This window comes from Jaculus jaculus, chromosome 1 (assembly GCF_020740685.1).
Source record: "Jaculus jaculus isolate mJacJac1 chromosome 1, mJacJac1.mat.Y.cur, whole genome shotgun sequence".
Classification (NCBI taxonomy): Eukaryota; Metazoa; Chordata; class Mammalia; order Rodentia; family Dipodidae; genus Jaculus; species Jaculus jaculus.
The window spans coordinates 243371731-243398818 of NC_059102.1; the positions used below are offsets into that span (position 1 = coordinate 243371731).

Here is a 27088-nt window from a genome sequence, read left to right on the forward strand (position 1 = left end):
GTATCCCAGTGTAGCAGAGATGGTTTTTACTTGTGCTAGATACAGTATACACAAGATGCATCTCTGAACAGGTATTTGCTGCACATCTGCTATCTAGGATATCTTTGTACCCTCACTCAATAATAGTCTGCTATACAACTTGTGATGGGTCCATACAAAGAAAACCAATGCAGTTTTATTCCATTCATTAGTGATAGTTGATGGCATAAACTGAAAGTAGTAGGTTTGTAACTTCTACAAATTTTTAGTTTTGAATTTAGGGCCTTACACATACATGCTTGGCAATTACCCTATATATATATAATCTCATCATCTTTTCTAACTGTTATGATGGTCTTGTGTAGGTAGTGTCAGGCACTGTGAGGTCCTGGTTATCCAGGCCATTTTGTGTCTGGGAGGAAGCACGTTGTAAGGAGTCCTACCCTTCCTTTGGCTCTTACATTCTTTCCACCACCTCTTCAGCAATGGGCCCCGAGCCTTGATAGATGTGAAGGGCTGAGCACTCCTCTGTCATTTCTTTTTTCTTTTTTTTTTTTTAAATTTTTATTTATTTATTTATTTGAGAGCGATAGACACAGAGAGAAAGACAGATAGAGGGGGAGAGAGAGAATGGGCGCGCCAGGGCTTCCAGCCTCTGTAAACGAACTCCAGACGCGTGCGCCCCCTTGTGCATCTGGCTAACGTGGGACCTGGGGAACCGAGCCTCGAACCGGGGTCCTTAGGCTTCACAGGCAAGCGCTTAACCGCTAAGCCATCTCTCCAGCCCTCCTCTGTCATTTCTTTAAAGCACCATGGTGCCTTCTGAGACATCCCAAGGTCACTGCCATCAGAAAAGAACCTGAGAGTAGCATTAATATATTGGTGTTGCAGTCTGGTTCACATTGCTGGCAGAAATCACCTGACCAAGAGCAACTTTTGGGAAGAAAAAGGGATTATCTTGGTTTACAGAATCAAGGGGAAGCTCCATCATGGCAGGGGAAATCGATGGCATGAGCAGAGGGTGGACATCACTGGTCAACATTAGGTGGACAACAGGAACAGAAGAGTGCCAAACACTGCCATGGTGAAACTGAGTATAACACCATAAGCCCTCCCCAGCAATACACCACCTCCAGGAGGCTTTGATTTCCAATTGCCATTAGGTGGGGTGACTAGTATTCAGAACACCTAAGTTTATGGGGGACACCTGAATCAAACCACTACAATTGGTATGAACATTAAGAGAAGTGCTTAGAGGGCAGTGTGGTGAGCATAATACATACATTTAGCCAGACACCAGCAGATGTTACACCCCTAGGACTCATGACTTCCCCTGTCATAAGTTTTCATTATCAAGCATGTATTCTCTACTGTGGAGCAGGCCTCCAGTTCAGTTAGAGAGTGGTTGGTTTCCCTCATAATAGACATACCACTATTGCACCCATTGGCTCATTTGGCCTTGCTGGCCAAATTTAAGGCTTGCCGTGTCCACTGTTGTTTATTTCCACTGGTGATTTTTCTCTCTCCCATGGAATTGCATGAAGGAGGTTTTCAGCTCAGCTCCAGGAGGATTTCTCAGTGACCCTGCAGCCCAAGTATGTGGCTGTTTGCTTTTAACTTATGTATTTTTAAGATTTTTATTTATTAGAGAGAGAAAAAGAATGAGTATGTGGGTACACTGGGGTCTCCTGCCACTACAGGTAAACTCCAGGTACATGTGCCACTTTGTGTCTGGCAGCACATGGATACTGGGCAATCAAACCCAAGCCAGCAGGTTTTGCAAGCATGTTTAACTGCTAAGCCATCTCTCCCACCCAGTTTTTTCATTTTGTTTTGTTTGTTTTTGAGGTAGGGTCTTACTCTAGCCCAGGCTGATCTGGAATTCAGTCTCAGGGTGGCTTTGAACTCATGGTGATCCTCTTACCTCTGGCTCCCAAGTGCTGGGATTAAAGACGTGCACCACCACACCCAGCCTGTTTTCTTTTTAAAACTAGAAGTTAATTTTATTCTGTACTTAACTCTTATACTCATGGCAGGTTGGTGGTTCCTAGATACTATTAACATATCAATTAGGGTGCTTTCAGTTCTGAGTGAAGTTACACCAACAGTAATTAAGGAAGTCATTGGCTTACCCAATGAGAAGGAGTAATGTGCATATGAATCAGTGGTGTCAGAGGCAGCAAATCATGAAGATCTTGGTCATTCCATCTGCCTTTCATACTATCAGCTTTCTCCATGGCTGTTTATCCTTAAAGACTTACCCCTTTTAAAGTTTTTTTTTTTTTTTAATTTTTATTTATTTATTTGAGAGCGACAGACACAGAGAGAAAGGCAGATAGAGGGAGAGAGAGAGAATGGGCGCACCAGGGCTTCCAGCCTCTGCAAACGAACTCCAGACGTGTGCGCCCCCTTGTGCATCTGGCTAACGTGGGACCTGGGGAACCGAGCCTCGAGCCGGGGTCCTTAGGCTTCACAGGCAAGCGCTTAACTGCTACGCCATCTCTCCAGCCCAAGACTTACCCCTTTGAGGCAACTACCACTAGCAACCATACTTTGTTACTCATATCCAGCAGGTCTGTGAACTCTGCTTTTCATAGGAAAAAAATTTGTAATTGGGGGTGTTGGGAGGATGCTTTAGAGGTTGAGTACTTGCTGCTTAAGCATGAAGGCCTCTCAGGCCAGAGATCACCAAGTTAAACTGCAGAATTCAAAAAAGGTGGGTGTGGCCACTCACATCTAACCTGAAGCATGGGGTATAAGGCTGAACAATCATTAGGGCTTGCTTTTGGACAGCAGGTCCAGGCTGAAGGAGAGACCCCCATCTCAAGGAAATAAATACGAGAACACTTGATGTTTTCCACTGGCTTCCACATGCATGGCGTACATGTCTATAGACACATGCCATATACATACTGTTGTAGTCAGTTCACACTGCTGGCAGAAATTACCCGACCAAAGCAGCCTGTGGGAAAAGAGGTTTGTTCTGGCTTACAGACTAGAGGGGAAGCTCCATGATGGCAGGAGAAAACGACAACATGGCCAACATCAGATGGGTAACAGTGACAGGAGAGTATGCAAAACACTGGTCTTGGGGAAACTGGCTGTAATACCCATAAGCCCGCCCCCAACAATATACTGCCTCCAGGAGGTGTTAATCCCCAAATCTCCCATCAGCCTGGAGCCTAGCATTCAGAACACCTAAGTTTATGGGGAGACACTCAAATCACCACATTCTGCCCCTGGCCCCCATAATTTAAAATGCAATACATTCATTCAAAGTCCCCATAGCTTTTTATCAATCCTAATGATGTCCAAACATTCCCATAGTCTGAGATCTTTTAACTGAGCCATAATACCAAAAAAATCCCCTCAAAACTCATAATGGCACAGAATACACATTCACACTGCAAAAGATGGCATTGGGCATAGCCAAGAAATAGTCAACCAATACAAGATTTAAAACAACCAGGGCAAACATCAAACTCTGTAGCTCCAACAACTCTAGTCGATGACAAATCTCCAAGTCTGATCATTCTAACCAGCAAAATGTCTCTGGAGTTCCAATTCTGCCCCTCCAGCTAGGTTATGAACAGTCCTGGAAAACTTTATCAGGTGCTGGCAGCTTTCCTTAGCAGCCATCTTGTGGTCCTGGCATCTCCACTGGGTCTCCACTGTAACTCACAGTTCATCCTCAAGGCTCCATCAGGTCTCCATGCAGGCATCCAGCAAACCTGCTTCACACTGGCTCATGGCCATTTTCAAAACACAAGACCATGTTGCAAACTCAATGACTCCTGCATTTCTTATATTCCATAATACCTGGTGGTGTGCCAATTTGATAATCTAGGGAAATAAAGCAGACTTTGAAGAATAAGACACTCCTTGAGCATCCAGGCCCTTTCTAAAGAGTCTACATTCTTCCTATTGCCCCAATACAGGTCAGATGGCCCAATCTGAAAGGTTGTAATCTCATATAATTGCAGCTGAACAAACAGAAGCCTCGGCCCAAAAATCTCTGTGCTATATCCCTGTGCTCACACCAGTCCATTTCTACACAGTGCAACCCTGTACAAGTTCTCAGGACACAGCAAGCCTCTCACACAAACTGCTTCTAGCCCAGTCCAGGCAAAGCTCTTTCTCACCTTCTTAAGCCAAACCCCACAGTCCATAGTTCTTACTGCGTTCAGGCCTTTCAACTCTGACCAGAATAGTCAGTCCATCAAGCTGTACTTATAGAACTGCAAGGCAGCTCTTGGGCCAAGATGTCAAATCCTACCACATTCCTCTTGAAAATCAGCTCCAAAGGCCAAAAGCATACAGCCAGGTGTCCAGCAGCAATGACACCACTTCTGGTACCAACTTTACTGTTGCAGTCAGGTTCGCATTGCTGGCAGAAATTACCCAATCAAAAGCAGCTTGTGGTTTATTTTGGCTTGCAGACTTGAGAGGAAGCTCCATGATGACAGGGAAAATGATGGTATGAGCAAAGGGTGGACATCACCTCCTGGCCAACATAAGGTGGACAACAGGAACAGAAGAGAGTGCCAAATGCGGGCAAGGGGAAACTCGCTGTAACACCCATAAGCCCACCCCTCAAAATACAGTTCCTCCAGGAGGTGTTAATTCCCAAATCTCCATCATCTGGGAACATAGCATTCAGAGATCCTATGTTTATGGGGGACACCTGAATCAAACCACAACACATACTATACTACACACAATTTAAACACACATGCACACAAAAAAATCTAGTCCATCTTGAAAGCAGTTACTATGGCCAGGGAAGTTCTATGCACTGATTAGCTCAAGCTCACCTTCATGTGAAATGAGATCTCAAGGAAGTTGGAGGGAAAAGGCACTTCACATAACAAAATTTCCTGGGGCTGGAGAGATGGCTCAGCGATTAAGGTGTCTACAAAACCCAAGGACCCTGGTTTGATTTCCCAGTACCCACATAAAGCCAGATGCACAAAGAGGCATATGCATCTGTAGTTTGCAGTGGCTAGAGGCCCTGGTGCACCCATTCTCTCTCTGTCTCTCTTCTCCATCTCTCTCTCCTTGTAAATAAATAAAAATATTAAGCCAGGTGTGGTGGCACATGCCTTTAATCTCAGCACTCAAGAGGCAGAGGTAAGAGAATTGCCATGCGTTTGAGACCAGCCTGAGACTACATAGTTAATTCCAGGTCAGCCTGGGCTACAGGGTAACCCTACCTCGAAAAACCAAAAAGTAAATAGGGTTTCTACATACAAAGTATCACCTAGTCGGTTCAGCCCCCCCCCCCCCAGATCCTGCCCACCTCCAACACCTTAGTTCAAACTGCCATCATTTCTCACCTGGATGGTGCCATAGCTTTATCTTGTTTTCTTGCCCCACCATCCTTGACTTTTTGTAGTCGGTGCACCGCTCAGCAGCAAGCATAATCTTTTGACAGTAAGTTCGATTTGGCTTCCCTCAAAACATTCCAACTGGTTTCCATTTGCAATTAGAACAACAACAAAAAAAAAAAACTAATCTACTTCCCTGACCCACATGTGGTGGTTTGAATTAGGTGTCCCCCATAAACTCATGTGTTCTGAATGCTTGATCCCCAGCTGATGGCAATTTGGGAACTGGAACCTTGTTGGAGGCATGTTGTTGTTGGGGGCCAGCAGTGCGCTTATGGGTACTATAGCCACACTATAGTACACTCTCCTGTTGCTATTGTCTATCTGATGCTGGCCAGGAAGTGATGTCTACCCTCTGCTCATGCTACGTTTCCTGCCATCATGGAGCTTCCCCTCATGTCTGTAAAGCAAAATAAACCCTTTCCTCCCATCAGCTGCTTTTGGTCTGGTGTTTTCTGCCAGCAATGAGAAGATAACCGTAATACCATATGACCTTGTATGACCCGGATGCTTTGTTTTATCTTCATTGTATCTCCTCCCCCTTATGTACCATACCAGCCATATTGGCCTTCTTTCAACCTCTTGCGCATGCCTAGCTCATTCCTGCTTTTTCACATATGCCACTATGTGAGGTGGATGCCTCCTACCCCCACCCCTCCCATAATGTTCTCAACTCATGCAGCTGTTTCAGGAAAGCTTCAGCCCCAGAGCCTCACGTACTCTCTGGCCCATCTACAATCCTGATTGATGTTCCTCATAGCACTTGAACATAACTGAAACGGTAGGCGCTGAGAATGTAGTACAGGGTACTTTTCTTTCCAGTCACAGGAAATACCAGAGCTGAACTTTATTAGAACTCACCCATTTACTTCTTTCTTTCTTTTTTTTTTTTCAAGGCAGTTCTTAATGTAGCCCAGGCTGACCTGCAACTCATTATGTAGCTCAGGCTGGCCTCAAACTCACTGGGATTCTTCTGCCTATCTTCCCAAGTGCTGAGACTAAAGGCATGAGCCACCTTGCCCTGCCACCCAGCTCCTCTTGGGGGAGGAAATGGCATGCCAAAGGTTTAAAAAAGGCCCCTTCTGGGCTGGAGAAATGGCTTAGTGGTTAAGCACTTGCCTGTGAAGCCTAAGGATCCCAGTTCAAGGCTCAGTTCCCCAGGACCCATGTTAGCCAGATGCACAAGGGGGCGCACGCATCTGGAGTTTGTTTGCAGTGGCTGGAGGCCCTGGCGTGCCCATTCTCTCTATCTGTCTCTTTCTCTCTCTGTGTCTGTGGCTCTCAAATAAATAAGCAAAAAAAAAAAAAAAAAAAAAAAAAAAAAAAAGCCCCTTCTCCCAGCCCAGGAAAGGATAGGACATGGCTAAAACATGGACTCATGTCAGCAATCTCCAATTGTAGTATGTGTGAGGTAGAGTTAGGATTAGGATTTCAAAGCCATCCTCAGCGACGTAGTTTGAGGCCAATTTAGGCTACATGAAAGCCTGTCTGATAAAGAAGGGGCAGAAAAAGAAAGGAAAAAGGAAAGGAAAGGAAAGAAAATTAAAGAAAAACAACAACAAAAAGAAAGAAAGAAAACCCACTTTCAGCCCAGTGGAGCTGCTTATCAGTTGTGTTCTTAACACACTCAGTCTTCCTTTTGGGTTTTCACCTCTAAAACGACCACACCGGTGGTACTTAAATCTGATGTTGTGAGGACTGAGTGAAATAATGTTTGCAAAACATCCAGGACCGAGCCTGGCACCGTGCTCACATTTGTTGAGTACCTAGCAGGGGGCTGAAGACAGTGAGCCAACCTAGAGGTAGGCACTGAGGAGCTGCCCTTACCCCCGGCCTATTTGCCAGTCTACTCTGTTTCTAGGACAAGCGAACTGAGCAACGTTTCTCAACTCCAAATCCCAAATTAAAGAGGAGAGATGACAACCATGACTGATCATATAAACATTGTAGATTCCAAGTTCCCTCTCTTGCTGCCCCCACCCAGTCCCCTCTTCACCTCTCCCCACAAATGATCTAAATAAGAACAGACTTACCACCCACCTTGCGGGCAGACCAAGCTGAGGCTGGGACTAGCTATTTATCCTTTGGCTGCTGCGGGAATTCAACACATACAAATAAAGCTCCTTTTCTAGCCAAGTGTGTATTTTTCCATCAGCGCGTGCCCCCTCCCGCCCCCCGCCCAGGTTGGCTTGTTTAGGTTGGGGCAGCCTGAGGGAAGGAAGGACGGGGGGGGGGGGGGCTGTTGGCTATGGTTTCAGAACCTGCTCCCCAAGCAGCCCTGCAAGCTGGGCAGCTTGCAGTCTTGGGCTGCAGGACTGACAGCGAAGCCCAGGAGATGCTGGGCAATGGACAGACAGGCTACATGTAGACAGGACACATTCCACTCTCTTCTCTTGGCAAGCTGCCCCTGCCTCCCACCACAGCCCTCCCGCCAGCACCCATCCTGCTCCTCAGCTTTCACCTTATGTCAGAGATGACAGGTTATCCAGCGTCTCTCATTCCCTTCTTTCACCTCACTCGAGGGCTTTGCCCCTTCATGTACTTGTTTTTCTTGCTTATCTTTCCCCTGACACCACATCCCGCTGAACTGTGTCCCCTTCCTTCCTTTGCCTCCCTCTATCCAGGACCCTGAAACAGCTGAAGTCAGACAAGGTGATGTTCTCCAAGTAACTTCTCTCCAACTTCCCACCAGTTGCTCCTTAGTCTCCGGACTAATGGGACTCACTACTAGTCTCCATGTGAAAACCAAACAGACAAATAAGCAACAAATTCCTTAATCTTTCAAGTAACCTGCAGAGTTTTGGTACCATTATTATTCCCGTTTTTTTTACATAATGTATCTGAGAGGTTAAGTAAAACCTGGTCTGTCTGATTCCAAAAATCATATTTATCAACTATAAGCATCCTGTTCTTATAGTTTATATATCTGTCTCCTTGATTCTCAAGGTAGCTATGGGATAATGGGCAAGTTCTTCCCTTTTAGTTTCCTTCTCTATTTTTTATTTTTTTGGTTTTTCGAGGTAGGGTCTCACTCTAGCCCAGGCTGACCTGGAATTCACTATGGAGTCTCAGGGTGGCCTTGAACTTACGGCAATCCTCCTACCTCTGCCTCCCAAGTGCTGGGCAAAAAACCAAAAAAATAAAAAATAAAATTAAAAAAAAATAGTTTCCTTCTCTTTAAAATAAGGCAGGGATGGGCTGGAGAGTGCTGAGAAGTTAAGGTGCTTGCCTGGAAAGCCTAACAACCCAGGTTTAATTCCCCAGTACCCACATAAAGTCAGATGCACAAAATGGCACATATATCTGGAGTTCATTTGCAGTGCCTAGTAGCCCTGGTCCTCTCTGTCTCTCTCTCTCCTTGCAAATAAAGGAAAATGTGTGTTGTGTGTGTGTGGTGGTGGTGGTGGTGGTGATGGTTTGATTCAGGTGTCCCCCATAAACTTAGGTGTTCTGAATGTTAGGTTCCCAGCTGATGGAGATTTGGGAATTAACACCTTCTGGAGGCAGTGTCTTATTGGGGGCAGGCTTATGGCTGTTATAGCCAGTTTCCCCTTGCCAGTGTCGGGCACACTCTCCTGTTCCTGTTGTTCACCTCATGTGGGTCAGGGGGTGATGTCCATCCTCTGCTCATGCCATCGTTTTCCCTGCCATTGTGGAGCTTCACTTGGAATCTGTAAGCTAAAAGAAACCTCTTTTTTCCCAGAAGCTGCTCTTGGTTGGGTGATTTCTGCCAGCAATGCAAACCTGACTGCAACAGTAAAGTGGTACCGAGAAGTGGGATTGCTGTTAGATATCTGACTGTGTGGCTTTGGCCTTTTGGAGCTGATTTTCAAGAGGAATGTGGAGGGATTTGAAACCTTGGCCTAAAAGATACCTTACAGTTCTGTAAGTACAGCTTGATGGACTATTCTGATCAGAGTTGAAAGACCTGAATGCAGTAATAACTATGGACTGTGAGGTTTGGCTTATGAGGGTGGGAAAGAGATTTGCTTGGACTGGAGTAGCAGTTTGGGTGAGAAGCTTGCTGTTATGCCCATGTCCTCAGAAGTTGTGCAGAGGTTGCTTTGTGTAGAAATGAACTGGTGTGAGCAGAAGGATATGGCATAGAAAAAATGAAATCTTTGGGTGCAAATTGAGAGATTTGTTTGGCTGCAATTGAGAGATTACAACCATTGATATTGGGCCAGCTGACCTACGCTGGGGCAAGAGGAATAATGTAGACTCTTTTGAAAGGGCCTGAGGGCTCAAAGTGTGTCCTATTCTTCAAAGTCTGCTTTATTCCCCTCTGGATTAACAAATTGGCACCCTACCTGTTATTGTGGAGTATAAGAAATACAGGAAAGAGAGTCATTGAGTTTTCAACATGTTCTTGTGTTTTGGAAATGGCCATGGGTAGTGTGAAGCAGGTTTGCTGGATGCCTGCATGGAGACCTGATGGAGCCATGAGGATGAACCATGGATTGTAGTGGAGAAGTGGAGACCCAGTAGAGATGTGGGGACCACGGGATGGCTGCTAAGGAAAGCTGCTGGCGTCTGATAAAGTTTTCCAGGACTGTTTGTAGCCTAGCTGGAGGGGCGGCATTGGAATTCCAGAGACATTTTGCCGGTTAGAATTATCAGATTTGGAGATTTGTCATCAACTAGAGTTATTGGACTTGAAGCTACAGAGTTTGATGTTTGCCCTGGTTGTTTTAAGTCTTGTATTGTCTGAATGTTTCTTTGCCATCTTTTTTTCCCAGTGCCATCTTTTGCAGTGTGAATATTTATTCTGTGCCATTTTGGGCTGGGGGGGGGGGAGTTTTTGGTATTATGGCTCAGTTAAAAGATCTTAGACTATGGGGATGTATAAATATCACTGGAACTAATAAAAACTATGGGGACTTTTAAAGTTGGACTGAGTGCATTGCATTTTAAGTTATGTATGGATATCAGTTTATGGGGGCCAGGGGCAGAATGTGGTAGTTTGATTCAGGTATCTTCCATAAACTTAGATGTTCTGAATGCTAAGTTTCTAGCTGATAGAGTTTTGGGAATTAATGCCTCCTGGAGGCAGTGTATTGTTGGGGGTGGGCTTATGGGTGTTATAATCAGTTTCCCCATGCCAGCGTTTGGCACTCTCTTCTGTTCCTATTGTTCACCTCATGTGGGTCAGGGGGTGATATCCACCCTCTGCTCATGCCATCATTTTCCCCTGCTATTGTGGAGCTTCACCTGGAGTCTATAAGCGGAAAGAAACCTCTTTTTCCCACAAGTTGTTTTGGTTGGGTGATTTCTACCAGCAATGCAAACCTGACTGCAAATATATATATTTGTTTTTTTGAGGTAGGGTCTCACTCTGTTTCAGGCTGACCTGATATTCATTATGTAGTCTCAGGGTGGCCTCAAACTCACAGCAATCCTCCTACCTCTGCCTCCTAAGTGCTGGGATTAAAGGCATGTGCCACCACTCCTGGCTTAAATAAAATATCTTAAAAAATCATTTTTAAAAATGAAGCAGGGAGAATGAAACATGATGGATACTCCCCTGTAATCCCAGCACTTGGGAGGTTGAATCAGGAGAATTGTTATGAGTTTGAGGCCAGCCTGGGTTACAAATCAAGGACCTGCCCTGAAATACACACCCCAGAATCAAGGACTTGGATAGTTTTCAAGCTTTCACTCATTGTGGACATGTGGCAGTTCTATAATTCTGAAGCCACCTGCAAAATCCAAACAGTGGGCAGTGTCCAGTGGATTTTCTGATTTATCTTCTCACCTAACCTTTCCATTCTCCCCCGTGCTTTGGCACTGTCTTGCTCTAGATTACCTGCGGAGTTCCCACATAGGCCCATGTCCACAGGATAGCCTATCCTGACACTCCTTCTGACAGCCTTCTTTGCCCATCAAGGCACTGTTCAATATCTTTCCTCTTCCACCTTGAGGTTGCTGAGAGGACAAATCGGTTCATTCTTGCTGGACTTGGGTAGAGGGCAACGCAGGGAGAGGCTTGTTGAAGACTCTGGCCAATTTCTTCATGCAAAGTGCCCAAAATCCTCACTTCTGCAAACAAAAATTACTGGCTCACTGGGTATGGTGGCACATGCCTTTAATTCTAGCACTTAGGAGGCAGAGGTAGGAGGATCACCATGAGTCTGGGGCCACCCTGAGACTACATAGTGAATTCCAGATCATCCTGGGCTACAGTGAGTCCCTACCTCGAAAAAAAAAACAAAAGACAACTGGAAAATGGAACCAGCCTAGATGTCCCTCAACTGATGAGTGGATAATGAAGAGATGGCACATTTATACAATGGAGTACTGCTCAGCGGTAAAGCAAAATGAAGTTATGAAATTTGCAGGAAAATGGATGGACCTGGAAAGGATTATACTAAGTGAGGTAACCCAGGCCCAGAAAGCCAAGCGCCACATGTTCTCTCTCATATGTGGATCCTAGCTACAGATGATTGGGCTTCTGCGTGAGAAGGAAAAACAAAAGACAAAACAACAACAACAACAAAGGACATGACTTACACCTGGAGAACACATAGAATGACAGATGTCAGGGACATAAATGGTTTAGTTCAGTCAAGAAATTATTTGTTGTTCTGTGTTATCTGTATTTCCTAGCTAGATGGTCCTTTAGACTGGGAAACAATCTTTAGGGATGTACTTAGTTAATGTTTTTATTTTTTTATTTTATTGATTTCTTTTTTAAATCTTATTTTATTTTATTTTTTCTCAATTTTTAAAAACATTTTCCATGAGTATAAAAAATATCCCATAGTAATACCCTCCCTTCCCCCACTTTCCCCTTTGAAATTCCATTCTCTATCATATCCCCTCCCCATCTCAATAAGTCTCTCTTTTATTTTGATGTCATGATCTTTCCCTCCTCTTATGATGGTCTTGTGTAGGTAGTGTCAGGCACTATGAGGTCATGGATATCGAGGACATTTTATGTTGTAAGGAGTCCTACCCTTCCTTTGGCTCTTACATTCTTTCCACCACCTCTTCCACATTAGACCCTGAGCCATGGAAGGTGTGATCAAGATGTTACTCAGTACTCCAGTCACTTCTTTCCAGCACCATGATACCTTCCATGTCGTCCCAAGGTCACTGCCATCTGAAAAGAGAAGATTCTCTACCCAAAGTGAGAGAAGCATTAGTATAAGGGTATGAATATTAAGAGAAGTGTTTACTGGGCAGTTTGATAAGTATAGTGTATACATTAATCCAGACATCAGCAGATGTTACAACCCTAGGGCTCATGACTACCCCTGTTTTAAGTTTTCAGTATCAGGGATGTATTCCCTCCCTTGGAGCAGGCCTCCAGTCCAATTGGAGGGCAGTTGGTTTCCACCATGACAGATGTGCCACTATTGCACCCGTTGGCTCATTTGGCCTGGCTAGCCAGTTATAAGGCTTGCAGTGTCCACTGTTGAGTATCTTCACTGGTGGTATCTCTTTCTCCCATTGAACGGCATGTAGAATGACTTCTTCCAGCTTTCTGTCAGCTGGTCTACATGGAGTAGATTATCAGCTCAGTTCCAACAGGATTTCTCAGTGGCCTTGCAGCCCAAGTATGTGGAGTCTTCAGCAATAGGGTCTTACCATATATTCCTGGTGGGAAACCAAGGGCCTTGGCAGTGGCCTATAATGTTTTGGGGGCATCAGGGACCTCCCTGGCTAACAACTCACTGGAAGGTATCCCATCCCTAGTGCTGAAAATTTTCTGGCAACGATCTATGGCTCCTGAGTGTTCCATTGTCCAAAACTGAAGGATTCCATTTGATTTATTTATATCCTCTCAGATTTTGATTGGCCCTACCTCCACCTTTACTTTATTCAGTCTCCTCTCCTGACCTCACTTTGGGCCTTTTTACCCCCGTTAATCTATTCTTCTACTTATATATATACAATACCAACGTATTAAGTACCCTCCTCCCTTCCTTTCTCTTCCCTTTGTATCTCTTTTTTAGCTTACTGGTCTCTGCTACTGAGTTTTTTCTTTCTCACACAGAGCCCAGTCATCTGTAGCTAGGATCCACATATGAGAGAGAACATTCAGTGCTTGGCTTTCTGGGCCTGGGTTACCTCACTTAGTATAATACTTTCCAGATCCATCCATTTTTCTGCAAATTTCATAACTTCATTTTTCTTTACCGCTGAGTAGAACTCCATTGTATAAATGTACCACATCTTCATTATCCACTCATCAGTTGAGGGACATCTAGGCTGGTTCCATTTCCCAGCTATTATAAATTGAGCAGCAATAAACATGGTTGAGCACGTACTTCTAAGGAAATGAGATGATTCCTTTGGATATATGCCTAGGAGTGCTATAGCTGGGTCATATTGTAGATCAATCTTTAGCTGTTTTAGGAACCTCCACACTGATTTCCACAATGGCTGGACCAGATTGCATTCCCACCAGCAGTGTAGAAGTGTTCCTCTTTTTCCACATCCCCGCCAACATTTATGATCATTTGTTTTCATGATGGTGGCCAATCTGACAGGAGTGAGATGGAATCTCAATGTAGTTTTAATCTGCATTTTCCTGATGACTAGTGACGTAGAACATTTTTTTAGATGCTTATATGCCATTCATATTTCTTCCATTGAGAATGCTCTATTTAGCTCCATAGCCCATTTTTTGATTAGCTAGTTTGATTCCTTATTATTTAACTTTTTGAGTTCTTTGTATATCCTAGATATTAACCATCTATCAGATATATAGCTGGCGAAGATTTTTTCCCATTCTGTAGGTTGCCTCTTTGCTTTTTTCACTGTGTCCTTTGCAGTACAAAATCTTTATGCTCCATATGCAAAATCTTTAGCTCCATAGCCCATTTTTTTAATTGGCTTGTTTGATTTCTTATTATTTAACTTTTTAGGGATGTACTTAGTTAATGTTTTTAATTAAACCATTTTTGAGACAGAGTCTTATGGATTCCAGGCTGGCCTTGACTCCTGATACTCCTGCCTGTGCTTCCTGAGTGCTGAAATTACAGTTCTGTGCCACCCTGCCCAATATTCCCTTCTTCTCTCCTCTCCCCTTCTGTCCAGAAACCAAGCATTTTCTCTCTGTTCTCTGTTAACGACTTACGGAAAAGATCAAGGGTATAGTGGATGAGACTGACAGGTCCCTACATGGTGCAACTTTCCTGTCAGCTAGCCCTCGGGTCTATTTTGAGAAAGAAGCACCCACAGCACTTGTTTCACTGGAAGCCCTGGAGTTTCAACTGTGTCCAATATATGAGCCCACACAAGCACACACTATAAATTAGTGGACCAGGACAAGTAGACAAGTGCCTGGTTTGAGTGGCCAACCCATTATTTGGTCATTGAGCTATGATTTGGCCTGGTTTAGAAACAGAAGATTGGCTAGTTGGAATCTCTTATGTCTTGGGACACTGCTTCAGGAAATAAAAAAAAAAAAAAAAGAGAGAAATTAACCATGGAACTGATGTTGCAAGGATGCACAGAGAGGCCTGAGGAAGAACAGGTATCAGAGTGAGGCATATATATGTAGAAGTCATGAATAAGCAGATAATGAACAAAAATAACAATGAAATACAGGAAAAGTATAGTTATTAATTATTCTTTTTACCTAGAAATGATACTTCTGAAAATTTATCTTACATGTGTACACAAGTTCTAAATAACAGACCTATAGATCATGTGTGGTAGTACACGCCTCTAATCCCAGCACTTGGGAGGTAGAGTTGGGAAGATCAGAAATTCAAGGTCATCCTCAGCTATACAGCAAGTTCAAGGCCAGTGTGAATTACCTGTGGTCCTGTTTCAAAACAAAACAGAAAAACAACAACAACAAAAACCTTCTGTTATTTAAACCATGTCAGTATACTACTTATTCAAGAATTAGGGACTGGAGAGACAGTTCAGTGGGCAAAGTGTTTGATCTATATAGCAGTTACCTTCTCATTGCTGGGACAAGACACCTGATCAGGAGCAGCTAATGGAAGGAAAGGGATTATTTACAACTAATGGTTTCAAGGGGGAATTCCATCATGGCGGGGAAAGCATGGCAGGAGCAGACAGCCAGGTGTCACATCTCCACAGCAGCATGGAGGAAGTAGAAGGAGTGAGTTTTGTATACCCAGTGGGGCTGGACTAATGAACCTCAAGGCCCACGCTCAGTGACACACCTCTTTCACCAAGATTCCACCTCCCAATGCTCCATTAGCTGGAGATTAAGCTTGATCACAATGAGGCTTAATCACAAACATGTGAGGCTCTGGGGAACATTTTATGTTCAAACTACCACACCATGAAAGCATGGAAACCTGAGTTTGGATCCCCAACAGCTGTGTAAAAATGCCAGGCGTGATGGCTAGTATCTGTAATCACAGTGCTGGGAGGGTGAAGGCAGGGAGTCACAGGGGCTCTTGAGCTAGTTAGTCCAGTCAAGTCAATGAGTTCTAAGTTCACTGAGAGACCCGGTCTCAAAGAATAAGATGGAGGCTGACTGACAAAGACCCTCGAAGTTGACCTCTGGTCTACACACACACACACTTTTTATTTGAAAACTTAGATTAAAGGTATTTGGGGGGTTAAAAAAATTTTTTTTTCAAGGTAGCGTCTTGCTCTAGCCCAGGCTGACCTAGAATTCACTATGTAGTCTCAGGGTGGCCTTGAACTCACGGCGATCCTCCTACCTTTGCCTCTCAGGCATGTGGTGGCGCACGCCTTTAATCCCAGCACTCGGGAGGCAGAGGTAGGAGGATCGCTGTGAGTTTGAAGTCACCCTGGGACTTCATAATGAATTCCAGGTCAGCCTGAAACAGAGTGAGACCCTACCTCAAAAAACCAAAATAAATAAATAAATTGAATATTTAAAAAACAAACAAAAACTTTAAAAAATTTTAAATTTATTTATCTAAGAGAGAGAATGGGAATGCTAGGTCCTCTAGCCACTGCAAACGAACTCTAGACACATGTACCACCTTGTATATCTGGTTTATGTAGGTCCTAGGGAATTGAACTTGGGTCCTTTGGCATTGCAGGCAACTGCCTTAACTGCTAAGTCATTTCTCCAGCCCTTTTTTGGGGGTTTTGAGATAGAGTCTCATTCTAGCCCAGGCTGAGCTAGAATCCATTCTAGTCTCAGGGTAGCCTTGAACTCACAAAAATCCTCCTACTTCTGCCTCCCAAGTGCTGGAATTAAAGGTGTGCATAACCACACCAGGCTAAAGCTTTTTAAAAAATATTTTTATTTATTTGCAAGCAGAGAGAGAGAGAGACAGACAGACAGAATGGGTGCTTCAGGGCCTTTAGCTGTTGCAAACCAACTCCAGATGCATGCACCGCTTTGTGCATCTGGCTGTACACAGGTACTGGGGAATTGAACCTGGGTCAGTAGGTTTTTCAGGCAGACTCCTTAAACATTGAGCCATCCCTCCAGCCCACCCCTCCCCCCAGCTAAAGCTTTTTAAAAGGGTGATGAGAAAGGGCAATTGATTGTGGTGGCAAAGCAGATAAAAATAAAATGAAAGCAGGCCTTAAAATTAAAAAAAGGCCTACAGAGAATAGTAGAGCCTGCTCATGGTGGGCCTAAGTGATTAATCACAGATTCCCACTGGCTAGAATCTGGTGCTCTTTCAAATTTAGAACAGCCTCTGGTTTTAGATACAAGACCCAGCCTCAGCCTTCTGTTTGGTATTGGGTTTACTTCGAATCTGCATCTTAAGAAATATACATTTAGCCGGGTGTGGTGGTGCATGCCTTAAATCCCAGTACTTGGGAGGCAGAGGTAGGAGGGTTGCCATGAGTTCGGGCTACCCTGAGACTACATAGTGAATTTCAGGTCAGCCTGAGCTAGAGCGAGACCCTGCCTCAAAAAAAAAAAAAAAAAAAAAAAGAAATACACATTTACTAGAACTAACTCTGGTTTCTCCCCCCTACCCCGGCTTCTCTTAACCCAATCTAACAATAACAGTGGAGGAAATGGGCTTCTCTGAAGATGAACCAGAAGGATGGAGGGGTTTGGAATACTTCCTGTCCAAGAAGAGCAGATGATGGGTGTTACAAAGGTACCATTTGCCCTGTCAGAAGGGAGTAGGGTTTGTGCATCAGATTTAAAAAAAAAAAAATGGGAATGGGGAGCTGGTGAGAGAAGATATAAAACTATAGCCTATGTAGAAAAATTAAAATGAATTTAAAAATAAATAAATTGGAAAAAAATTAATGCAGGAAAGGAAGGAAAAGGAGATGGGAAGGGGAAGGAGCAACAGAATGGAGGACAATAAGAAGGAGAGGAAAGTTAGGCACTAAGTCAGTGTAATGGTTTGATTCAGGCGTCCCCCATAAATTAGGTGTTCTGAGTGCTAGGTTCCCAGCTGATGGAGATTTGGGAACTAATGCCTCCTAGAGGCAGTGTATTGGGGACAGGCTTGTGGTTATTACAGCCATTTTTCCCATGCCAGTGTTTGGCGCACTCTACTGTTGCTATTGTCCACCTTATGTTGGCTAGGAGGTGATGCCCACCCTCTGCTCATGCTTTTGTTTTCCCCTGCCATCATGGAGCTTCTGAGTCTATAAGCCAAAATAAACCCTCCCCCTCCCAAAGCTGATCTTGGTGGGGTGATTTCTGCCAGCAATGTGAGCCTGACTGCAATGGCCAGTAAAGCCCTGCCATGATACTAGAGGTAGTATCGTGTTCCCATAACTGCAGGGTTTTGTTGAGCTTCAGCTCTTTCTTCTCTCAGGAAGAACCTCTGCTTGTCTCAGGAGCATCATCTCACACAGAAGCGAGGCTGCAGGGAGGGAAGAATCCCAAGGCAGACAGTCAATGAGGAAGCTGGCCCAAGGAACAGAAAGCAAGCCATTTCTTTGGGTTCACAATATCAGGAAACCCCAGTGGTAGGCTTGGTCTTGTTGGGGTAGGGTTTCACTCTAGCTCAGGCTGACCTGGAATTCACTATGTAGTCTCAGGGTGGCCTTGAACTCGTGGTGATCCTCTTACCTCTGCCTCCCGAGTGCTGGGATTCAAGGAGTGTGCCACCACGCCCTGCTGTTTTCCTCTTTTTGATATTACTTTTTATATATTTTATTTTAAAATATTTTTATTTATTTGTTGGAGAGAAAGAGAGGCAGAGAGAGAAGGTGGGGGGAGGGAGAGAGAGAATGGCCACACCAGGACCTCCAGCCACTGCAAATGGACTCCAAACGCATGTGCCACTTTGTGCATCTGGCTTATGTGGGTATTGGGGAATCAAACTTGGGTCCTTAGGCTTTGCATGCAAGTGCCTTGTATAGTAAGCCATCTCTCTAGTCCTAAATATTTTTATTTATTTATTTGAGAGAGATAAAGAGAGAGATAGAGCATGGACATGCCAGGGCCTCCAGCTGCTGTGAATGAACTCCAGATTCATGCTCTACCTTGTGCAGCTTGCTTACGTGGGTCCTGGGAAATTGAGCATGGGTCCTTTGGCTTTGCAGGCAAGTGCCTTTACCACTAAGCCATCTCTCCAGCCCTTGTTTTCCTCTTTGAGGCACAGTTTGATTCTAGCCCAGGCTGACCTGGAACTTACTCTGTAGCCCAAGCTGGACTCCAACTCAGCAATCCTCCTACCTTGGCTTCCCAAGTGCTGGGATTAAAAAAGCATGTGCATGGCTTTGGCTATGAATTTTATTTTAGTTTTGGACTTTATTTTATCTTAATTAAATTTTGGTTTTCCTTTTGATGAAACACTTAGCAAGCTGTGGTCCACAATAAGTTCTGTTTGAGAAGAGACTGTGGTTGGCACTGGCTGCCAGCACAGCACAGCACACAGAGCCCAGGCTAGTACACACCAGGTCAGCTGTTTCCACCACCCTTGTCACCATAGGCCCCTAAAGTGGATTCTTTCCCATGGACACTATTTTGGAAGATTTTATTGACAAAAACAATGACAAGAAAAGGATTCATGTGCACTGAAACAATCTGGATTTTTGTGATTAATCAAAGACATACATAATCTTCATACTCTTGCCAATCACAAGGGAGATAACCATAGGAATGACATACTGACCTGCTAGAAATTCAAACACAAAACGCTAATTTTTTTTTTTTTTTTTTTTGGTTTTTCGAGGTAGGGTCTCACTCTGGTCCAGGCTGACCTGGAATTAACTCTGTCATCTCAGGGTGGCCTCGAACTCACGGCAATCCTCCTACCTCTGCCTCCCGAGTGCTGGGATTAAAGGCGTGCGCCACCACGCCCGGCTCAAAACGCTAATTTTGCTATTTGATCCTATTTTTGGGTAGATGTACATCAACTAGAGTCTGTGTTTTTTGTTTCTTTGAGACAGGGTCTCATGTAGCCCAGGTCGGCCTCAAGCTCAGTATACAATAGAGGAAGAGCTTGTACCCCTGATCTTCCTGCCTCCACGTTCCAAGTGCTGGGCTTCAGCTGTGTGCCTCCATGCCTGGGTAGGCCTTTTGGACAATACTTTATGGAAAATACTTCTACTGCCTCCTCACCTCTTCTCTGCTAAGACAGTCCAGCCTTGGCTGGTGCCCAGATATTTAGAAGCAGACAACAAGGTGACAGCAGTCCACTCTACAGCTCACAACCCGAAGTGCTGGCCCACTTTTCATAGTAAAAGCCACTACTTGCAGGGAACAATTCCTATCATTCCTAGACGTTTAATACATGGCTACTGTACGTCACATTTGGCTCCCTAAATCCAGGTAACAATGATCTAGGGTGGCTAGTAAGGAGGGACAGGGAAGGATATAAGGTGACTTTTTTAGAAAGCTCTCCAGAACCATACCAATTTTGTCATCCCTGGCGTATCTCAGAAAACCATCAATTTTCAGTACCAAAAGATGCTAATTTCTTCAATCACAGGCTCTTGGTCAGCCCTGGGGAAATAGAGAGCAGGGGTCCTGGAACCATTATTAGTGAGTTCCTACTGTGACACTGACCCCATGCTAAGACCCTAAGGAATTATTAAATGGTTATGACATTTATCTTCAGAGTTTGCACAAGTCCACACTACTCACATGAGATTCAGACGTGACTCAAGTTCCATGTGTAGTCTTTGCCTCATCTCACCATCCCTGCTCAGGTGGCCTTGTTAACTTATGTCAGAATCTCCACTGGGCATTGAGGGCAGAGGGAGACAGCAGAGAAGCTAAGCTATAGAAACTTGAACTATGAACCTAGAAGGAGGGCCTTCTCAGCTTCTTTCAATGGTGCAGCCCATGGAGGAAGGTCCGGCTGAACATCACAGCAGGATTCAAACAGAAAACTATGTCCCAGTGGCTCTCAGCCTGAGCATTCACCATACAAGTGATGTTGGGGGTTCTTGGGAATAAGTATCACCTATTCCCAAGTCTTGGCTTCTCCCCACCTCCTATCCTGAGATTGAACACGTGTGTTTGGAGTGGGGAGGGAGGCACTCTGTAGACCTTCAGCTGCACTTGGCAAAGTATAAGGCAAGGAAGGTCATGAGGGGAGAGGCAGGAAGATCAGATTGGGGTGTGTTGGGAGCGCCCAGGAGTCCCAATACCTACAATGCTCCTTAAAATGCAATGCTAACAATACAATACCCCGCCTCTTTGCCAACCCCTTTCTCCCAGAAGTAGGCTCTGGGATAAGGAAGGATCAAGCTTGGCATGAATTGGCAGGCTGCACATTATGGAGAACCATAAATAGGTGATCTACATAGCCACAGACTTTCTCCTGTGTATGTTGCCGGCACCCAAGAATCCTCTGTCTTGCCAAGGGCAGACGTTCCATTGATGTTTGGGGGTGGGAGCACACACAAAGATTCCTTTCTCTTGCCCTGGTCCTGGGACAGGCTACCCCTCAGTCTTGCCCTAATAGAAGCAAGATGGCAGTAGAGTTTGGACGGTATGTTCTGGATGATGGAATCACCAGTCACATGACCTCTGGCACTTCACCCCAGGTTGAGCTTCAAGAATTAGGGCTTTCAAAGCGGGTGGCATCACTGGGTAGTTAGTACTAGATGGTACAGAGATGAACCTATGGGACGAAGCTGTGCTAAGTTCTGTGAGATATTAACAGATAGTCCATGAAAAGCAAACAAACCTGTCATCAAATAATTTGAGGAACCAGATTAAATAACGTTCAATAAACTTCACTGCTCTAGGAATCCCAAGCGCCCTTAACACATCAGCCCTTAACACATCAGCATAACTTTGAATCTCTAAGAAAGCATGTTTTGCGTTGGTGGCATAATGGTGAGCATAGCTGTCTTCCAGAGCACGTTTTAACAGGAAGTACTTTTGCATGGCATAAGTCAAGACTGATGGGACACAGACGACATTTTGTATTTTATCCATGAGTTCCAAGGGGAGATGCCCCAACGTCTTTGGTGGTTCCCTTCCAGGCCTTTCTCCATGAGGTAGCACTGCTCATGTGCCCTGAACATGGCTTTCTCGGCACCCCATAGTTCCACTGTCTTCCACTTCCTTTATTCCCTTAAGCAAATTTGCAGTTCTGTTTTATAGCTTTGGACCTGACAGGGAGGAAGTCGGCATGGATGTGAAGCCTAAGAAGGCAGAGTCAAACTCAGTCTGGAAGCACTCATTGATTGTGACCATGGGGGGAGAGAGAGAGAAAGAGACCAATGGAGACTGCCTGGGCGTTTGCGGTGGATCACACTGGTCAGTTTTGGTTGTATTTGTTTTACAAGCAGCCATCATTCACAGAGGGCATAAAGAAGGGTGGGAAGAGATAGGAAAGTGACAAATGGGGCTGGAGGACATTTATAAATGCGAGGCAAAGAGCGAGCCAGAGGGCCGGAAGCTCCCACTCACGGAGGAGCCCCGGCCTGCCAACGAGGCTCCCTCTGCCCTCAGCAGCAGTTCTCCATTCACGGAGGCTTGCGGGTTCCCAAAATGATTCCCCTCCAGCCTGGGTGTCCCTGGCGGCTGACAGGAGATGAGGGTCACGGAGGGAAAGCCGTAAGTCTCCAGCCCAGGAGGCTGGCCGGCCTCGGAGGCTTCCAGGATGAGATCCACATCAGAGAAGGCCACCAGCGCCTGGGTGGAGTCGCAGGAGCTCTTCTCCAGCTCCCCGGGAGCGGCGGCGGCGGCGGCGGCGGCGCAGGCTGGGGTCCCCGGGGCCCCGGGGCGCGGCCAGAGCCTGCGGAGGTCGTCGCGGAAGTGAGGGTTGAAGAGCAGGTAGAGCAGCGGGTTGAGGCAGGCGGGCAGGGGCAGCACCACGAGGAGGACGGACTTGACGGCCTCGGGGGTGACCGGGAAGAGGCCGAGCATGGAGGCGAAGCTGAGGAAGGCCACGGGGCAGTAGAGGAGCCCGTCGGCCAGGATGAGCCAGGCCACGTGCCTCACCATGACGCAGTCCCACACGGCCTCCAGGTCGCCGCGGGGCAGGTCGCAGTAGAGCTTGATGTAGGCGCCGGCCACCACCAGGAAGCACAGCGAGTTCACCATCACGAGCGCCACGGCGAAGGCCAGCGCGGCGGGCCGGCCGTCGGGCGGGGCGTAGGGCAGGCACAGCGGCGACGAGCCGTACTCGCCCACCGAGGCCAGCGGCAGGGCGGCCGCCAGGCCCGCCAGCGCCACGCAGCCCAGCGCGCCCGCGCGCACGCCGCCCGCCGACGGCGCCTTGCCGCAGGCGCGCGCGCACGCCACCGACGCGCTGCACTGCACGGCGGCCAGCGTGAGCAGCAGCACGGACGCCTCGGAGCCCAGCACGGCCAGGAAGCCCGCGGCCTGACACCCCGCGCCGGCTTCCCACCGGGCCCCGTACTCGGCGAACTGGCCGAAGGTCAAGGCGTCCACGGAGGCCAGGAGGCCGCAGGAAATGCCAGTCAGGGTGTTGGCGCCGGCGATGGCTCCCACCACCAGCTTGACCGGGGGCAGCGGGCCGGGGCCTCCCGCGAAAGCCGTCAGCAGGACGAGCCCGTTACACAGCACAGACAGCAGCACGATGGCCCAAACGGCCAGGCGGATGCCCCAGCTCTCGAACAGGTGCTCGCAGGGCTTGAAGGGACCTGGAGAAGACAGGAGCAGACGTGAGCCCACCGCCCGCCCCCGCCGATTGGGCGAAGGTTGATGGATGGTGCAGCCCCACCGCCCAGGGCACACAGCCTGCAGCCTCGGTGCTCAGCAGCATCCGGCTTCTGCCGCCCTCGGGAGAGCTGGAGTGGTGGAGAAACAACGAGGACACGCCCAGCTCTCCTTCCGGGGAGTTGTGAAGGGGGTGAGCGCACAGGAACATGCACACATACACCACTATCCACCCAGACACGAGGAAATGCCAAGTAAACCAGGTTGCCAAAGGAACAAGATTTGGAGGGGAGAGAAGGAACAAACGGACCCATAGGAGCGGAGGGCATATGACTGGGGCAGGGGCACACAGCAGCGTGGCCCACGTGGCTAACTACTCCATGGTGGAGGCCCTGAACAGACTGGTTCTCTCTTGCTTTGCGCGCACATCTATTCAGCAGGCAGTCACTATTTGACAGGCCAAGCGAGTGATGCTAACGCAAGGCAACTTTGCCAGGTGTGGTGATTCACACTTGAAACCTTATCATTCTGAAGGCTGAGATAGGAGGATGAGGAGTCTGAGGCCAGCCAGGAATCATAGTTACATCCCCCCCACCTCATCCAAAACCTAAACAAAAGCCAGGCGTGGTGGCGCACGCCTTTAATCCCAGCACTCGGGAGGCAGAGGTAGGAGGATCGCCGTGAGTTCGAAGGCACCCTGAGACTACATAGTGAGTTCCAGGTCAGCCTGGACTAGTGTGAGACCCTCCCTCAAAAACCAAAAACCAAAAACCAAAACCAAACAAAACAAAAAACAACACCTGAACAAAAACACAGGGCTGGAGAGAAGGCTCAGTGGTTAAGGCGCCTGCCTGCAAAGCCTGACCACTGGAGTTCCATTCCCCAGTACCCACAGAAAGCCAGATGTGCAAAGGGGGGCATACATCTGGAGTTCATTTGCCGTGGCTGGAGGCCCTACCCACCCATGCTCTCTCTCTCCCCCCTCCCTCCTCTCTCTCCTTGCAAAATAAATAAAAAAATAAATAAATTTAATTAAAAAAATACAGATGACTTCTGGGGTTTCCCATTCTTACTCCACACTAGATAGGCAAGATGTTGCTATTTCCATCTTTCTCCCCAGAGTCTGTTCTTAAATCACCTTGTAACTGTGGACATACTATTTCTTCATTTCCTTTGGCTTCAGACTTGTTTTGCAATGTATTGCTAGGTAGCTTGGGAATTTGAGATGCCTTTTGTGAGAGCTATTTTTAAATTTTTTTTCCTGATTATGAAATAATAGATGCTAATTGTAGAAAATTTGAAAATATAACATGGGAAAAATAAAACTGTTTATGACTCCACCTCTGAAAAAGAACTCATTATTTTAGTATATTTCCTTCCAGGTCAAGATTGACTTAGTTTACATATACATTAACATATATATTTAGTTATATATCAACTTTGTTCAAATACACACGTATTTATTTAAATTAATTGATATTTTACATTCATAGAGTTTTTTTGCTCTAAATTAAATTTCGTTGTGTATAATTTCCCACATCTTTATATTCCTCAAAAATTCTTTTATTCTCTTTTGGTGTGTGTAGTATGTGTGGTGTGTGCATGTGTGCAGAAACACTCATCTTGTTGCACATGTGTAGGGGCCAGAGTGTCCTCCTGCATGACTCCTCTGCCGTATTTTCTTGAGCCAGGGCCTCTCACTGAACCTGGAGCTTGCACTGTTTGGTTAGACTGGCTGACCAGTGAGCCCCAGAGCCCGCCCCCACCCCCAGCCCTAGGGTTACAGAGCTGTGTGGATGTGCCCAATCTTTTAAACATAGATGCTGGGGACCAAACTCAGGTCCTCATACTTGCATAGCAAGCGTTCTTACTCATCAAAGGCTGTTACCCACTGAGCCATCTCTCCAGCCGCCCCCAAGACACATTTCCAGTGGCTGTGTAATAAATACTCCACTGTAATTTGACTTATTTGTATGAGTCTATTTTAAAAGCAAATTCAAGTTGGGCCTTGTTTGTGGAACTTCCTCTTTTACCTCATCCCTGTTGATTGCTGGTTTTCAGACATGACATTTCTGCAGTAATGTGAGCGAAGCATGAGTTTCCAAGGAAAACAATGCCACCTGCGCCTGCTGGGTCGGGGTAGTGCTCTGGCTCCACATTGACACTAGGGGGCGTGCTATTGTCACTAAACGCTAAGAGGTGGTGCTCGGCAAAGTCAGGCCGAAAGCTACTTTCTGGGCAAGGAGAGGGCAAAGGGGCCTGAGCCAAAGAAAGATGGAAACCTGGAAAATGGAGGTGGTATGAAATAGGAGCAGCAAACTGATCAACATTTTGTGTTTATTCTGAACAGTTGCTGTCTTGGATGCTGTTGCCTTCTGGCATGGCCTGTTAAGCATTTTCTATATGGGAGAGGGACCTCTTAGAAACATCCTAGATTGAGCGATGTCAAGGAGGAAGAAATCCATCCTTCCTTCCTTCCTTCCTTCCTTCCTTCCTTCCTTCCTTCCTTCCTTCCTTCCTTCCTTCCTTCCTTCCTTCCTCCCTCCTTCCCTCTTTCTCTCTCTCTCTCTCTCTCTCTCTTTCTTTCTTCTTTTTCCAGCTCAATGGCCGTAAGGTAGACTCCAGAGACAGCTTCTTCTGTTTTAAGACAGTATTGCAGGAGTTGTCCAGGGACATTGAAGAATTTTCCACTCTGCAGGACTTCAATAGAGATCTCACTCTTCCTGGGATGGAGCGGAGGAGGCTCTAGAAGTTGATCTTTTAGAGTCTCCCTTGGCTCTAGGATTGTTGTGGATCTTAGAGGGAATCAAAAAACAAAAAACAACCCCACCTACTCCACAGCAATAGCATCAAGGTGTTCTTTCTCAGTTCCCTCTTCCATGAGAACAGCTTTCTCCTAGATGCATAATTTCTGATTGGTGGTTTGTGAGGGTTGCTTGACTCCTCCCAACCCTTTGCTGCTCCCCACCAGTAGCCACCTTAGGGAGAGAACTCCAGCTCCTCCCCACAAGAATTCAAAGAGGCTACTTCCCCAGTAGGGCAGGTGTCAGGCAAAGAAAAGGGTGAAGACATGCTGCTGAACTACCTTCTCATCCAGATGGTGGGGTGTCCCTGTCCCTGCTCCCCAGGCATCCATCTTACCAGGAACTGGACTGCACTGGACACTGGAGTGTGGCTTTGCATCTTCCATCTCCAGCTGGAACTCATCCAGGTCCATATCATCTGAGAGGGGAGACCAGAAAATGGCTGGGGGGTCTTGGGTCATGGTGTCATTCAAACCTCACCTCTGTCCTGATTCCTACTGATTCAAGCAGATGTCTTGCTGACTAAGTCTGCTCAGCCCTGGTCACTCAATAGCCCTATAGATCTATTCCTGCCCTTAAGTATCAATATTTGGGCAGCTCCCTTTTTAAATTTTTTTTGTTTATTTTTATTTATTTATTTGAGAGCGACAGACAGAGAGAGAAAGAGGCAGATAGAGAGAGAGAGAGAGAATGGGTGCGCCAGGGCTTCCAGCCACTGCAAACGAACTCTAGATGCATGTGCCCCCTTGTGCACCTGGCTAATGTGGGTCCTGGGGAATCAAGCCTGGAACTGGGGTCCTTAGGCTTCACAGGCATGTGCTTAACTGCTAAGCCATCTCTCCAGCCCTGGGCAGCTCCCTTTTATCCACATGTGGATTATGTGCCTTTGTGGTTCTATACAGTGAACGTTTTGCTTTTAGAGCTGCTCTTTTGGC

General features: G+C 46.2%; 1 protein-coding gene across 1 annotated transcript in view; it reads right to left on the reverse strand.

The window, feature by feature from the left end:
* Positions 1-19223: 19223 nt before the first annotated feature.
* The window catches only part of Lgr6 (leucine rich repeat containing G protein-coupled receptor 6), a 153094-nt gene continuing 145229 nt past the window's right edge, over positions 19224-27088 (reverse strand). Inside the window, exons 17-18 of the mRNA XM_045140196.1 lie at positions 26491-26571; positions 19224-23333 (exon numbers count right to left, since the gene is read on the reverse strand). Coding sequence (XP_044996131.1) covers positions 22084-23333; positions 26491-26571 — 1331 coding nt within the window. The 3' untranslated portion in view covers positions 19224-22083. The remainder of the gene's footprint in view (positions 23334-26490; positions 26572-27088) is intronic.